Source organism: Cygnus olor, chromosome 12, assembly GCF_009769625.2.
Source record: "Cygnus olor isolate bCygOlo1 chromosome 12, bCygOlo1.pri.v2, whole genome shotgun sequence".
Lineage (NCBI taxonomy): Eukaryota > Metazoa > Chordata > Aves > Anseriformes > Anatidae > Cygnus > Cygnus olor.
This window is the reverse complement of record NC_049180.1, coordinates 1,576,632-1,590,684: the sequence shown is the minus strand read 5'-3', so window position 1 is coordinate 1,590,684 and position 14,053 is coordinate 1,576,632. Positions and strand designations below refer to the sequence as shown.

The 14,053-nt window shown below is 54.6% G+C and overlaps 2 protein-coding genes across 4 annotated transcripts in view; one reads left to right on the top strand and one right to left on the bottom strand.

Moving 5' to 3' along the window:
• The window catches only part of ACSF3 (acyl-CoA synthetase family member 3), a 58,369-nt gene that overhangs the window by 24,096 nt on the left and 20,220 nt on the right, over window positions 1-14,053 (top strand). For 2 of the 3 annotated variants that reach the window (XM_040571081.1, XM_040571083.1), the window contains one exon: window positions 8,500-8,626. In XM_040571081.1, coding sequence (XP_040427015.1) covers window positions 8,500-8,626 — 127 coding nt within the window. Of the gene's footprint in view, window positions 1-8,499; window positions 8,627-9,144; window positions 12,075-14,053 lie in introns of those variants that run through there. The other variant, XM_040571082.1, reaches the window with a different exon arrangement.
• Window positions 176-8,493, bottom strand: LOC121076615. The gene is made up of 2 exons (XM_040571084.1): window positions 6,034-8,493; window positions 176-4,333 (listed from the first exon to the last, which is right to left on the bottom strand). The coding sequence occupies exon 1, from the start codon at window positions 8,477-8,479 to the stop codon at window positions 7,574-7,576; it is 906 nt and encodes a 301-aa protein (XP_040427018.1). The 5' UTR covers window positions 8,480-8,493; the 3' UTR covers window positions 176-4,333; window positions 6,034-7,573.

Genomic DNA, 14,053 nt, shown 5'->3' with positions numbered 1-14,053 from the left:
AGATAAATGGTTTCACAGCTGTATCTGATGCAGTGCTCCAGCCAGGGCTTTTATGGCGAGTAATTTCCTTGCGATGAGGCTGCGAAGGGAGCCGTGCAGGACGTATGGGTTGCAGGAGCTGGCAGCAGGAGGACGCTGCAGCCACGGGCTTTTCTCCCCCCCCCCCTCACCCCCCCTTCTTCAAGGTTGTAATTATCTCGTTGTTTATCCATATGCAAGCTGTCGTCCTGGACGGGAACCGGCTCTGCTGCGGCCGTTCCTCCCCACAGCCACCAGCATCTCCCGGCCCCTCCTTCCCGTGCCCCCCACGTCTCCGCCATCTGCCAGCAGCTCGCTGCCGCTCGCCAGCCCCTCCGTGCCAGCGAGCCGCGGGGCTGCCGGCGTGGGGACAGCCAGTCCCTCGCCCTGTATCGGGGCCAGGGCTCCGAGCCGCTGGAGACCCTCTGGAGGGCAGCTCCACCTCGCTCACGGTCTGCTGAGACCTTCCTAGAACCGGCGGGGAGGTGCGTGGTCACCACCGAGCTGCCGGGGGTGTGCGGGGGAAGTCAGGCTTGCTCCAAGGTCTGGGCACCCACAAGGCTCCCATGGGTGCTGTCAGTGTACGTGGGGCAGGTGCCACGGGAGGTGCAGTCACACGGGCACCTCTTGCACAGTTTTTTCCTCCGTCCATCTCGTCCGTGGGGTGTTTTGAAGCAGCTGGTGTGAGTTGGCTTTTCCCCTGGGCGTAGCGTCGCCGTGCTTCCTGGCTGCACTGCGAAATGTTCCTGGCACGTGTGCTGGTCTCTCGACGCTCAGCCTCACCTCCAGCACCCCACCTCCATCTCCCGTCGGGGGCTTGCTGCTGCCCGTGCAGGATGGGCCGTATGGTGCTGAAGCCTTGCAGGATGCTTGCACCTAGGGTCAAATTGTTGCGCAGGACTTGGGTGAAATTCAGGCTGAGCTGCAGACAGTGCCTGATGAGGCTGCCTTGCCACCACGGGGGCTTGCAGGACTTCATCCCGCCACCCAGGGCTTTGCCAGTGTCACAAGCCTTGCCCTCAGGTCATGATCTCTGCCACCAGTAACCACCTCCCAGGCAGGCGGCGTGGGGAGGACGTTGTGGAAGGCAGCTGGGATTAGGTCTGCTGCTTTTCCCCCGTCTGGAACCTCAGTCCTCAGGTCATTGGCACAATCCACCTTTGGTAAACACGCACTGCATTTTTCCTGTTTGCTGTTTGCCTCTGCCCTTACTTCTTCCAAAAACTCTTTCCAGAGCCCTCTGAGCGTTGGACTCTGCTTGTTTTGTATACTCCAGCTATGATTGCTGTTTCCCCATGTTCCTCTCATCCCCTCAGTGCCCTGCTTTGTGTCCTGCCCAAGTAATACAAGTCTCTCCGTTTTGTTACCCGGGCTGCTTTCGTTACTGCATAAACATTTGAGCTGTTTCTTACTGACCACATCCAGTTCCTTAGTCAACATAGTCAGTAATTGCATTCCTACTGGTATTTATACTCCTGCCTCCTCTCTGTCTGTCTGATGGTTTTTGTTTGAGGCCGTAGCTGTATTTTTCTTTTTCCTGGTAGTAAAGGTGGAGGTAGATGACGTTAGCACCACGTCCCTGTGTTTCTCAGCTGGAAGCCTTTCTTATCACAGGAGCAGCTTCAATCCCAGGAGACTCTTTCCTTGTGCGTTCAAATTGAGTCCATCTGTCAAGAACAACCCTCCTTCCACGAGTGCTTCCTTTGGGCTAACCTTGGTCACAGCACCCTCAAGCTATCCATTAATCTCTCTGTTATCATTTTATGCGTTCATTCCCCCTTGCAGGGGGAGAAGGACTTCCCCCTGGACTTTCCGCTGCCTTGGGATCTCTGTCCTTGGTTCCCTTCGCCAGGCTGGCACCCTGCTTGTCCCAGCATGAAGGACGAGGGGTGGCTTCCTCTCTGTTCCCATCGTGGCTGTTTTCGGTCTTCAGCCCTTCTCTCTATCTCTGTATCAGAGCCGTCTGCCAGTGGATCAGCCTGGGAAGCTGGGGCGTTCCTGTTCCCGTGCTGTGAGACATGGGATGGAAGCAGCTCTGCCCGTGCAGCCCCTTGCTTGTTTTTTTTTTTGCAGCCTCACCCCTGAATCCCTCTGCTCTGTGGGCTCAGCCCGCGTGCTAAGGAGCTGCGCTCCTGCCTCGTCCCGCAATGTATTTCTCCATCGGGTTGTGGAGGCTGTGGCTGCTGTAGCACATCTCGGAGACGTTTGCTCAAGGACGAGGTGGGGGAGATGCTGAAGAAGACCAGCAGAAGGGGCAGTCTGTGCCCCAGAGAGCTTGCAGCCGAGGAGGAGAGGCAGCGGCCGCCTCGGGGCCACTTAGCACCAGGAAGCAATTAGAGGCTGCTGGGCAGCGCGGCCGTCTGCAGTCAGAGCACGTCACAGCCCTGCTGACCTCGACTTTTAAGTGAGGCTTATGAAAAACGAAGCAGAGGTGGGACACTAATTGAATCCTTGCCTGGCACCCTGCCTGCCCCCGAGCCCGGAATCAGAGCGGGCGCTGCAAGTGCGCGTCGGGAGCCTGCCTCTAATGAACAGAGCCGAGAGAGTGGGAAGATGTGCTGACATCTCGCCTCGTTTATTATCTTCTGAGGCCTGCAGACAAGAGGGATGAGAACAGCAGAGTGGAGAGCTGTTGGCGTTTCTGGAATGGCGTTACACTGCTAATTTATGGAGTTAATATAGATCAAGAAGTTTGGGGTCCGTGGAGCAACGGCAGGGAAGACTGACCTCTCCCAAACCTTGGTTGCTTTCCGTGGTTCTTTTGGAATCATCTGGACTTAATCAGTGTGGTAACTTTTAAAAATCGGTATTGCCCCAAAATATATACAGTCACTTTTGTTTTCAGTGGAGCAGCATTTGCTGTAAGTAGAGGGTTGGGTTTTTTGAGAATAACTTTCAGCGTTCCAGCTCCGCCGTGCACCAGCCTTGCTTTTAAATTTATAACCTTCCAAAATGAAAAGTAAATTGATTGTGTTATTCCCAGCCCTTTTATAAAAGTTAACATTACAAAAACAGATGTGAAATGTGGCCTTGTAGATTACAGTCTGGGCTTGGGGTTTTTGTTTTTTGCTTTTTTTTTCTTGCGCTGCGCCGTGTCCCTGAGGAGCAGAAATCTGCCTTTTTCCAGCAGGAGGAAAATTGTTCTGTGTCTAAATTGCCTCCTGCTTGCCTTCTGCAGGATGCTGCAGGACACAGAGCTCATAGTAAAAATAATGCTTTTACAAAAACATGCAACTTAGCAGGGAATTTTTAATTATGAATGTGCATGAGAGATCAGATTGCCTGGTAATTTGGTACTGCGCTAGCAAGCCTCGCACCTCGAGGACATCCATTCAAATATGACCCAGGGAGACAGTGATTAAAAGGGGGTGTCGAGCAGATTATTAGTCTCCAGCTTCCTTTTAGGAGGCAGGTAAACACGTCCTCACTTCCCTGGTCCCAGAGGCCCGGACTGGGCGAAGCACCATCCCCTGTGCTGGAGAAGCAGGGTCCCAGCAGGGCCCGGAGCTCCCCTGGGTTTTGTGGGTGCTGAGCTGCTGGAGGCTGCGCTGTGGCAAGGCTCTGCTGTGTCACCAGGGCTCTCGTGGCCACCGAAATCCCCAAGGAGTGAGTGAGGGGTCTTCGGAGGGGCAGAGAACATCTGGAAGTGCTGATGGTGGCTACGGAGGCGGCGAGACGTGGCTCGGCATCCATCCTCTGCCTTCCCCAGCTGTGTACAAGTGCTGTGGTTGATTTGGCTGAGCGTGGCGAATGACAGGGAAAAAATAGGATGTGGGTTCGTAAAGCTATGGCTTGTGGACAAGCATCTCTCCCCAAGCTGCCAGCATCGAGCTGAACAGGCAGAAGTGGCCACGAAAACGGGAGCAGTCGGTGCTGAGCGTGCCCTCAGCTGAGACCATCTCCTGCTGCTCCTCTGGGATTTGTTCCCTTATTTTCCATGCTTTGGTATGGGTTTTTGTTTGCTTGTTTGTTTTAAAAAAGTTACTGCTCTGCGAGAACTGCTAAAAGGGCTCCATCACTTCCATAAACCTCGCACATATAAATTATTGTCTTCTATTAGTCACTTAAAAGGCTGGGTTGCTTAATTATTTTGATTACAGTAATCACTTATTTATAAGGTGGGGAAAGCGCCAAGTATTTCCAAGCTGAGAAGCATGGTACCGGCTGTGGCAGAGGAGGCAGCGTTGCAAAAGCAATTTTCCCCCCCAAATGTCAATGATTTTGCTTTTTCTCCTTGTGTCAGTGACGGTGCCCAGCCCATGTGTGCTGGGCTCTTCCCTCCTGCTCTGGCAGCCCTGCTGGTGAAGAAGGAGGCCTGTGAAAGAAAACCAGGTTGTGGCTGGGTAGGCGGGGTGAAACACAGAGTGGAGACCCAAGGATAGAAGGAAAAGTAGGGAGGAATGAAAGAAAAATGTTTCAAGACCCGCATGGCATGAAGGGTCCCCGTGCGCTGCCCTCCTGCCACCGCCCCACCCAGCCTTGCGCTTCCCCTCGGCGAGGGCTGTGCCATCCCTGGTGGGCACCCCTAAGAGAAGGTGCTCAGCTCCGCAGCCCTGAGCCTCCGGTGCTCACCCAGGAAAGAGGTTTAGGTAATTATTTTGGGGCTGGGGGAAGGAGAGGTCTGGTGGAAGTTGGCTGTTTCCTCCTGACGCCAACCAGTGGCATCCTGCTGCTGTTTCCAGCCTGAAGAAGGTTTTTTTTTTTTTTTTTTTTTTTTTCTCCTACAAGCGTGTCTGTCTTCCTCCCCGCTCTATCAGTCTAATAAAAAGTTATTACCTCTCCTTACAGACCTGCCTTTCAACTTTCGCTCTTTGTCTCCCACATGCTTCTGCTCAGGCATTTGCCGTGCCTGCCCTCCTTCCCAGCGAAAGCTGTGCTGCCGTACGTCTGCCTCCATAAAAGCTACTAATTCCATTACCGTCCATTAGAAACTCCTCTCCTGCAGCTCCCGGAGGAGAGGGGCACAGCACAGATCAGAGACCACAAGAAAACAAATGGCCACTTTGAACAAATCACAGGGCTGCTTGCCAAGTGGGGATTCCCAGCTATTTACCAACCACCCTCGCTTCCTGCTAATGAAGAGGTAAAATGGAAGCAGCGAAAACATGCAGTTTATAATCACCCAGATTTATTCCTTCAAAGGGTTTATTACAACCTTTTATTTCCATGCGTGGAAAATGTAATCTTATCTAGCACGCCGGCTGGCCCAGCTCAACTCGCCGAGTGCATTTTGCAGCGGAAAGCTCTCGAGCAGCAGCAGCCTGCCAGGGCACGCGGGGGCTCTCTGGTAAAGTTGCTCGAATGCATTAAAGCAGTCGAAACGTGCATTAAAATGTGGCACTCGGAGACCAGGATATCTGTGCAATTAGCAAGCTGATGCTTTCAGCAGCTGCTTGTGACGCGGTTCCAGTGTATCAACAACGGGGACCGCTGAGATTTGGAGGAGAAAGGAAACAAACCAGCTAGCCACACCGCTGCCGCAAAAACGCCCGCTTCCCTGCCTTGCAGCGGGCTGGCTGGGTGCGTACACGTGGTCCTAGCAGGGATCAGAGGCAAGAGGCTGTAGCAGAAAAATGCCTCGAACCCTGAATTTTTACTGATGCTGTTTTCAGGCAACCCAGGCTGCTGACACCGGGGCGGTTCGCGTCCTCTCCGCTACGCTGGGGAGCAATGCCAGTGACATTCGGAGTTCAGCGAGCAAAATCCTATTAAGATAACGTCACGGCCTTTCTGTTTTACTGTTTGCAAGCCAGCCATAACATCATTAAATTACACAACAGGGAGGTGCCTGCTGCCAAGGAGCTCTGCTCTAGATAAGATGTGGGTTGAGCCTCTGCCAAAATTTGACTCGATCTGACAGGAAATTTGGAGCTCGTTCAAGGTTTGATTCACAGCAGAAGCAGCGGCGCGCAGGTAAACGCCATGCAGGATTGGTCCCCGGGGCAGCGGCGGTGCCGTGCCCTGCCTTGGGGGCATGGAGGCGTTCGGCATGGCCACATTTACATCTCTGCTCACCTTCAGCGAGACATCAAATCTGGCAGGAGCTGTGGAGGAATCCGAGGCAGCTGTTGGCAGGTCCTCGCGGGCGCTTACCTCTGCTGCTCCCCTTCCCAGCACTTTCTGGGGAGCCGGAGGCAGGCTGACGGCTCCAGGGACTGGTGCTGGAGCTCACACTGGTGATTAAAATGCCTGCGGTGTGAGGAAGATTTCATAGTGAATCGTCTCCAGCCGGGGCGCGGCGGGTGGGGTGCACCAGGGATTGCTGGAGGGCGCACGGGGTGGGATCAGCCTGGGGAGAGTTCAAGGTGTGCTTCCCAAAGGGCAAAGCTGAAACTGGTGGCACTGGGCCCATGGAATTGCTCGGGGAAGCTGCTTGGTTTGTGGTGCCACGGCCAGGCCAGCAGGAAAAGGAGGGAGAGGAAACGGCCACACGGCAGAAGAGCTGGCAGCCACTGCGGCAGCGCTGGCAGCCTGCCTGGCGTGTCCCATGCGCTGCGGCTCCTACGTGTCCTCTGGGCTCTGTGCCTCGTGCCCCTTTGCCGATGGGGGTGCTGAGGTTTGGCCCTGGGCTCTCCAGACCCCAGGGGTTCCTGTGCCCATGCATCGTCTGGTCTTCAGGCTCCCTCTCCAAGGTCCCCTGGGGCGCCGCGGTCCGGCACCATCCTCAGCTTGCTGTGGTTCAGCCGAGCTCCCCTCGTCAGCAGTAACGAGCTTTTTATCCTGCAGCACCTCCAGGGTGGTGGAGATAGTGCCCAGCGAGGACTCTGGGGGCTCGCTCCGGCTCCTGACGTGCTGAGGCATTTAAGGAAACAGCGATTCTGCGGAGTGCCTGGGCTGTTTGCGCAGAAAGCCCCATGTCACCGTGTCCTCCAAGACAACACATCAGGACGACGTGACTTAAAGCACAAACGGTACCTTAGAAGCAGCTTTTTGAACGTTTTCTGTTAGGAAAGCTTTGTTCCCATCAAAGACTGCGGAGATACAAAGCCTGCCCTGCTCTGTGGTTCCGCTTGGTGTTCCAGTACTGCTGTTACTGGTTTCCCTCGTGGCCCTGTTCCTGGCACCGCTCGCTCCAGGGTCCCAGAGGAACCCCGTCGGTGCTGCAGCAGCTCCAGTGCAGAGTGGCTGGGAGCTGCCGCTAGGTGCCTGCTCCGTGAGGGGCTGGGGCAGCTCTCGCAGTGACCTCCTCTCACAGCAGGGGTTTTTGCACATCTTCCCTGCAAAGGACCTGAGGTTAACACGGTCCCACGGGCGGTGCTACACCCGTGCCGCTAGTGCCTCGTCTCCCAGCCCAGGAGTTGCAGAGCAGTGTACGTGCGGGAGGGACGAACACCGTGCCATGTCAGGCAGGTCTGCGACCTTCCCGTGAGTCTCTAGTTTCCATAACAGCAGGATATTCAGTTCCGTTGCCATAGAAAACCAGCCTGTGCAGGTTTGCAGGGTGCTGAGCTGTCACTAGAGCCGTTGCCTCGCAGTGAGCCCGAAAGAAGCTGTGCGTCCCAGAGAACAAATCAGATGGTGTTTCCTGCCACCTCCTCGGAAAAAAAAAATAGTGTCAGATTGACAGTTTGGGGAAGCGAAGGTTTCTCTCTATCAACACAGCAGACAGCAGGATGTCGGAGTCGCAGGAGCGTGCCTCGTCCCGCTGCCTCCTCCTGCCTGCAGGAGCACGGTGCTGAGCCCCCAGGGGCCCGCAGTCAGCCCGCGAGGGGCACGAGGCGCTCGTGCTGCCACCGTCAGCATCCAATCTCCCACCTGCTGCGAGACAGCCATGACTTTTAGCCTGTAGTAACCCGTTTTCTATTTCTGGAAGAGCTGGGGAGACCAAACCCCACCAGCTGGTGAAGCAGCTCCCCGGGAAGCTCAGTTTTGGCTTCACTTCGGTGCTCCTTCTGGGTTTGCCTTCCCCTCGCCACGCCGCAGCCTGTTTCTGCAGCGGCAGGGCTGTTTGTGCTGCCTCCCCCGGGAACGGCAGGGGTTCTCCCCGCTGCCAGCCCGGCCACAGGTTGCCGCAAGGGCCAAGTGCTGCAGCTGGTGGCCGGCGTCCCTGGCTGCTACTCCCAAGGCTGAGCCGGCCACTAACCCTTTGCTTGCTGCTGTCACGGCTAGATGCACAGGGCTGGAGGGCAGCAGCGCTCTGGGGATGGGACGTGCCCTTGTCTGGGATGTGGGGGTTTTTTAGGGTGCAGTCTCCGTGGCCTGCTCTCATCCATCCCCTAATTGCCATGGGAAGGGACGGTCTTGCCACAGAGACAGCCACAGGGCTCCCAGTGGGGTGCATGCCCCGAACAGGGTGCCTGGAGGGTGCAAACCGTGGTACCAGCCCTGCATGCTGCGTGCCGCTGATGCCCTTCCAGCATCTCTCTCCTTGCACCACGCTTGGCTCCAGGGCAGCGAGCGGGGACAGGGGATTTTTGGGGCTGCCGCACGGGTTGGTTTCCCTGGCAGAATTCGCTCTCATTCCCTCCTGGCTTGTTGCAGGTGACTCCGGGTTTTGAAGGCCAAGAAGGGGAGCTGCTCGTCAGGGGGCCCTCGGTGTTCCGCGAGTACTGGAACAGACCCCAGGAAACAAAAGACGCTTTCACACCCGACGGCTGGTTCAAAACAGGTACTGTGCTGCTCTGCCCGCGGCGTCTGGACGAGGGAGGTCGGTTGTTTTCTGTGCTGGGTCTGGAGAACGGGATCTGGGTTCACGTCGGTTCTTCATGTGCACTGCCCCTAATTATTCAGCCAAGGAACGGGGGATGTTCGGGGCTGTTTGCTGGAAACGCAGCACACCAGCATCATGCTTCCTGGGGACTTGAGCCCTACGCACCTGACAGCAGGTCATGGTGTGGCTCAATTTAAATGAGCTTTTTGGAGGAGAATCACGGTGAGTGTCCTCAACAGGGAAGCAGTTTGGGAAAGTGTCAGAATTGCCAGGATGTCGCGTTTTGAAATTTTTCAGAGTGAGAGGTCTGCGTCTTCCAAATAGAGACCTTTTGTTTTGAATCTGGGGCTCATTTTATTTTTACATGGTATGTTTCTGAAATGCAAAGGAATTTTTTTTTACTGGGTGTTCCTGGGATTTGCCTTTCCCTTTGGACTGGGAGTGAGGAACATTTTTCAAATATTTTATGTTTCTAGGGACGGGAACACCTCTGGTGTTTGATTCCTTCAGATCAAATTTCACCAGATTTCACCAGAAGATAGTATCCTAGTAGTAACAATACGTATTGCAGTGCACCTTGGTAGATTTTATCAAATGTTTGCAAACAGAAAAAAAAAATCCTGTTATGATCAAGCTCTGCTGGCAGCGGGTGTAGCCCCGACTGCCCTACCTGCAGCAGCCATGGCTGGGGCGGCAAGGCCTCAGAAAAGAACTAAGGCTGATCCTGTCCGTAATGTGGGATAACAAATTCAAGAGGATACTGTGCTGAAGGCTTTTCCCAAGCGGAACAGACGTGACAGACCATGAATAAGTGATGTGCTTTGAACTACGCCTCCCGCTCTGTGCACAGCGCGCCGCATGCAGCGCTAGAGCTTGGCCTCCTCGGGCAGAGGTTCCCGTCCCCCGGGACAGCTCTGCGTTTCGGATTAAATTATAAACTAGCCCCGTGCCCACAGCAAGCGTGGCGGTGCCCTGAGGTGTCTCTGCAGGCTCTGGTCCCGGCGTTTGAGCAGTCGGTTCGTATCTCTGGCCACCCTTCTTCCTGCTGCCTCTGCCACCGGCCACGAGCGGTTTGGACGCTGGGATAAACGCCCGCAGCGCGTCTGTCTGGCGGTGCTGATCCCAACCGTCCCCTAATCTCGGGAGTGCAGGAGGGTGGGATGCCTGATGATGGCCCAGCCTTCGCGTACAAGCAGCCCTGCCTTTCCCATTCCCCTTTTACCCCGCGTTAGCAGTGCCATCAAGCCGGGAGCACCAGACTGGATTTCTGATGCCCGCTTTGTAATCGTATTTATGGACGACTCGTGACAACGCCGTGATTTATTATCACTGCTGCTCTGAACCAGACCCGGGGCTGCCCTGCCAGGGTTGTCACCACAGGTCCCGATCCTGGGCCAGGGCCACATTTGGTGCTGGAGCAGGGGCAGACAGCGCCGGGTGCAGGGCAATCAGCTCTAAAAATTTTTGTAGTCAACACTCCTGATGAATATTTCAGATGCAAAGGAATAGCATGCATTAATTATTGCAAAGAGATGTCTTTAGGAGAAAATGATTTTGAAATTCAGTTTAATTTCATTGTAATGCGCTGCAAACAGGAAGGGAGTATGTGTGTTTAATTGGCTCTCGGGGGTAAGGCCTGGAAGATGGCATGCCTTTGTCACAGGCCATTAGTGATACAGACTGCATAATGAGAGAGTACAATCAGCTCACAGCTGCCGGCTCCTACGGGGAGAGAATGATATTAAATAGAAATCAGTATAAATTAAACTTAACCCTTTCGCTCGCCGAGCGGAGCCGCAGAGCTGGGGATAAAGAGGGGAGCGGAGGCACTCGCCTGGGGCTGGGGACAGGTCGGAGGGTGCTGAGGACACACCGCACAGGCAGCCTCTGGTACCCCGGTAGCAGCCTCAGGAGGAGGACAGCCTCTTCATTCTCTTCCCCACCCCATTCCCCTCTCTTTGCCTTTCTTTTTTTTTTTTTTTTTTCCCCTCTCCTGACTGCTTGCTCCGTCTTTGCTCACTGCCAGGCCGACAGGGCTGCTTTATTCCAAGAAAAAAAAGCTGGTGGTGCTGAGTGAGACCCGTCAGCTCGCCCTGCCTGCCCCCAGCGCTGCTGGCAGCCTTCAGGGATGTGTGCTGCCTCTCCCTCGGGGGTCTCACACGTGTGTGGTGGTGAGAAGCCACCTCACACAACCACAGAGGCTGCGGTGTGCAATAACCAGCTGGTGCTGCCCGGGACCCGGGGGGTGAATTAGCCCACATTAAGCAGAGGTGGTTAATTTTGGAGAGGAGACCAAGCTGGCAGGTTGCTGCACTCCCCAAGGACAGAGGTGCACGTGCTCAGCTGCGGCAGGAATGAGATTTGGAGAGAGCGAACTTGGAGGCAGCGTGGATAACTCCCCGGCTGTAATTTAGCACTCTGCTGATTGCTAATGGCACTCCGAAAAAACAGCGGGTCAGCAAATGAAGAGTAATTACCGCAAGGGAACCACGAGCGCTGCTCGTGCTGCGCCTCGTGGTGCCTGTGTCACCAGAAAGGCTGGTGGCTGCTGTGGCACTGCGCGGAGACAGGGCACAAGGGCAGGGTGCCCGGCGGCTGGGAAGGTCCAGGGCCATACGCGGGGCACGTATTACTGCTTTTCCTGAGCGTAGGCAGCCTGGGGCTCTACCTGGGCATTTGCGCTCAGAGTTTGCACACACAGAGCCAAGAAAGCGTCACCGGAGCTCGTTCCCTCCTTTGCCTTTGTGATTTGAGTTCACCCAGGAGCCCTGAAGCCCGGGTTGCAGCAGAAGGCCTGGTTCTGACACCGCGCAGTGCTGCAGGAGGCTCTCAAACCAGCTGCCTCTGTGCGCACAGCACGCATCCTGCACGCCCTTGCTCTCAGGTGCCCTGCTTGCTGCAGCCTGCAAGGGGGCTGAAATTCCACTGCAAAACCAGGCCTGCAGCCCCTCGAGTCTCCCACCCGAAACCTCCCCCCCCGCGGAAGATTTGCACGGCAGGGCCACGACTCAGCTGGCAGGTCCTGGTCCCCAGCCAAGTCCTCGTGCCGGGGAGGGCAGCCGAGGGCACGTTGTGTCACTGCTGGGTGCCCCCCTTCTGCGGGCAGCGACCTGCCTCCCCCATCGCCTCTTCCTCCCCTTCCAGGCGTGCTCCTGCAGTGACAGGTCATGCTCAAAACTTGCGAACCACCTGAAATGTTGTTCCATCAGGTCATTTTCCAGGCTGCCTTCTGCAGTTTCAGACTCACAAAGGGATCTTTCATTTTTAAGTCCTCTCTGGCTGCAGACCATCTATTTCCCGGTACTTTCCTCAGGCCAGTTCTGTTTCTGGTTGCAGTTTCTGTAAATCAAGCTATCGTGTGTTATTTCAGAAAATATATGAACCAAAATAAAAAACAGGAGAGCCAGCACTTCCATGGCAGCAGTCATTTTCTTTTTTGTTTGACAGCTCTTTTATTAAAATCTCTTTTCCTCCCACGAAACCGTCTTACCAAAGGAAGCGACATCAGGTTGAGCACTGGGGATGGCCATTCCCTCCGTGACAGGAGGAAAAATAAATGGGGCAGGCTCTGGCCGCCAGCACTCTCACACCCTGCTCTGCTGCTGGGGAGATCTGGGAGAGACGAGGAGCTCAGTGCAACAACTGCAGACCTGTGTTTCCTCCCCCTCGGGACCAGAGGCAAACACCACGTGTGCCTCGAGCAGGAGCCTGTGCAGATCCCTCTGCAAACGTGCCCACTCTGTGCCTGCAGTTAGAGGAGGAACAAATGTATGTGTATGTATTACAGGAAGAAAAGCAGCATGATGCTGCCGTGACCTTTTGATGAATTCAAGATCTCAGCTCTTTTGAGAAGCATCCGAACTCCTGGTGTGGCATCGGTGATTTACTGTTGCTCCCTTCCCCTTTATTTCCTTGGGTTCGCACCATCGTCTGCCTATCTCTCCGTGGCTCTCATTTCCATTCGAGTGAATTTGATTATTTTTATTGTATTAATGCTGTTGACAGAGCTGCTTAGATCAAAGTCCCCTCCGGCCATTTCCAGGGAGACTGCTGGGTATCCACCTGCTGTCCGACAGCGCCGAGCCCTCAGAGGGTGAGGCAGACCCGGAGGAGAAATGCCCGCAGCCGTCTGTCTGCTGCGCTGCGACCCCTTTGCAGCTGTCCTGCGAGGCAGGAGGCGATCTCAGAGCAAACCTGGGTGCCCCTGAGCCATCGCCGAGCGCACCCCAGGAGCAGGAGGAAGGCAGCAGACAAACACCAGCTTCCAGCACCGCGGTCATCCCAATCCCCAATCATTGTCTTTCTATCCCATCGTATCGCCAGGCTCTGGCACTGTCAGATTGAGTTTTTTGGCACTGTCAGATTGAGTTTTTCCTGCCCAGGAGGCAGTGCTCTTCAGGCAGCAAGCTGCTTGTAGCCGTGAGCAAGGGGACGGAGGATTTGGGAGCCCGGTGGATCTGCAGGAGCTGCGTGATGCCCGAGCGCTGCCTGTCTGCCCCGGTGCTCTCCCGGCTGCACGGGGCAGGCAGGGCGCTTCCTGCGGAGGAATCTGGCAGCACGGTGGTGTGCTCAGCGGGGAACGACAGGATCAGAGAGCAGCCTGCTTCCCCAGGGAAGGCCAGCTTCCATTCACGTTTGCCCATACATCCAGAAAATTAGAATCTGGTGTATTCAGGGAGATTTATTTTCAATTACAGGTTAAGGCTGAGACATGAAATAGCACCAGGCTTGAAAGTAGTGCATAAATCCTGCAACAAATCCATGTATCTCAGCTCCATATAATAAGATTTTATTGATTGCTATATTGTATCTGTCAGAGTAAAACTCTCTTAATGCATGCATCAGGATGGAGAAGATAGAAAGCTTGTTGGTCGCAGAATCTGATTCAGGAATCAATGCACTTTGATTAATATGTCGTTAAGAAAGTAAGAGTTATTTAACTTGTTTGATGCACATCTCAAAATGACGACTCATATCTTTTAAGTTTCTTTCTTTAAGCCGCACTTAAAAAAACAACTTTGTGGCTGTTTTTCCCATTGCTAAGTCCTGTTTTATCACTGAATTTGGGCTAGATCCCTAGATTTGGGATCCCTAGATTTGGGCAGGTCATGAAAGCACCAGGCTCACTTTAACCAGAATTCCTATTGCCCAGAAGACTTCCCACATGCCACTGTCGAAGGCTGAAGAGCAGGGTAGACCTTTATTTCTATATCTGTATTCCTTCTGGATTTCTGCAGTGAAAGAAGGAGCTCCAGGAAAAAAAAAAAAAAAAAGAAAAAGAAAAAGAGAGAAAATCATCTGGAGTACGACATCACCAGGAGACATGAGAAGCACCCATCAGTCCTGGCAGCCTTTCAAATGCTGCCAGGCTTGGGCAGCAGCACG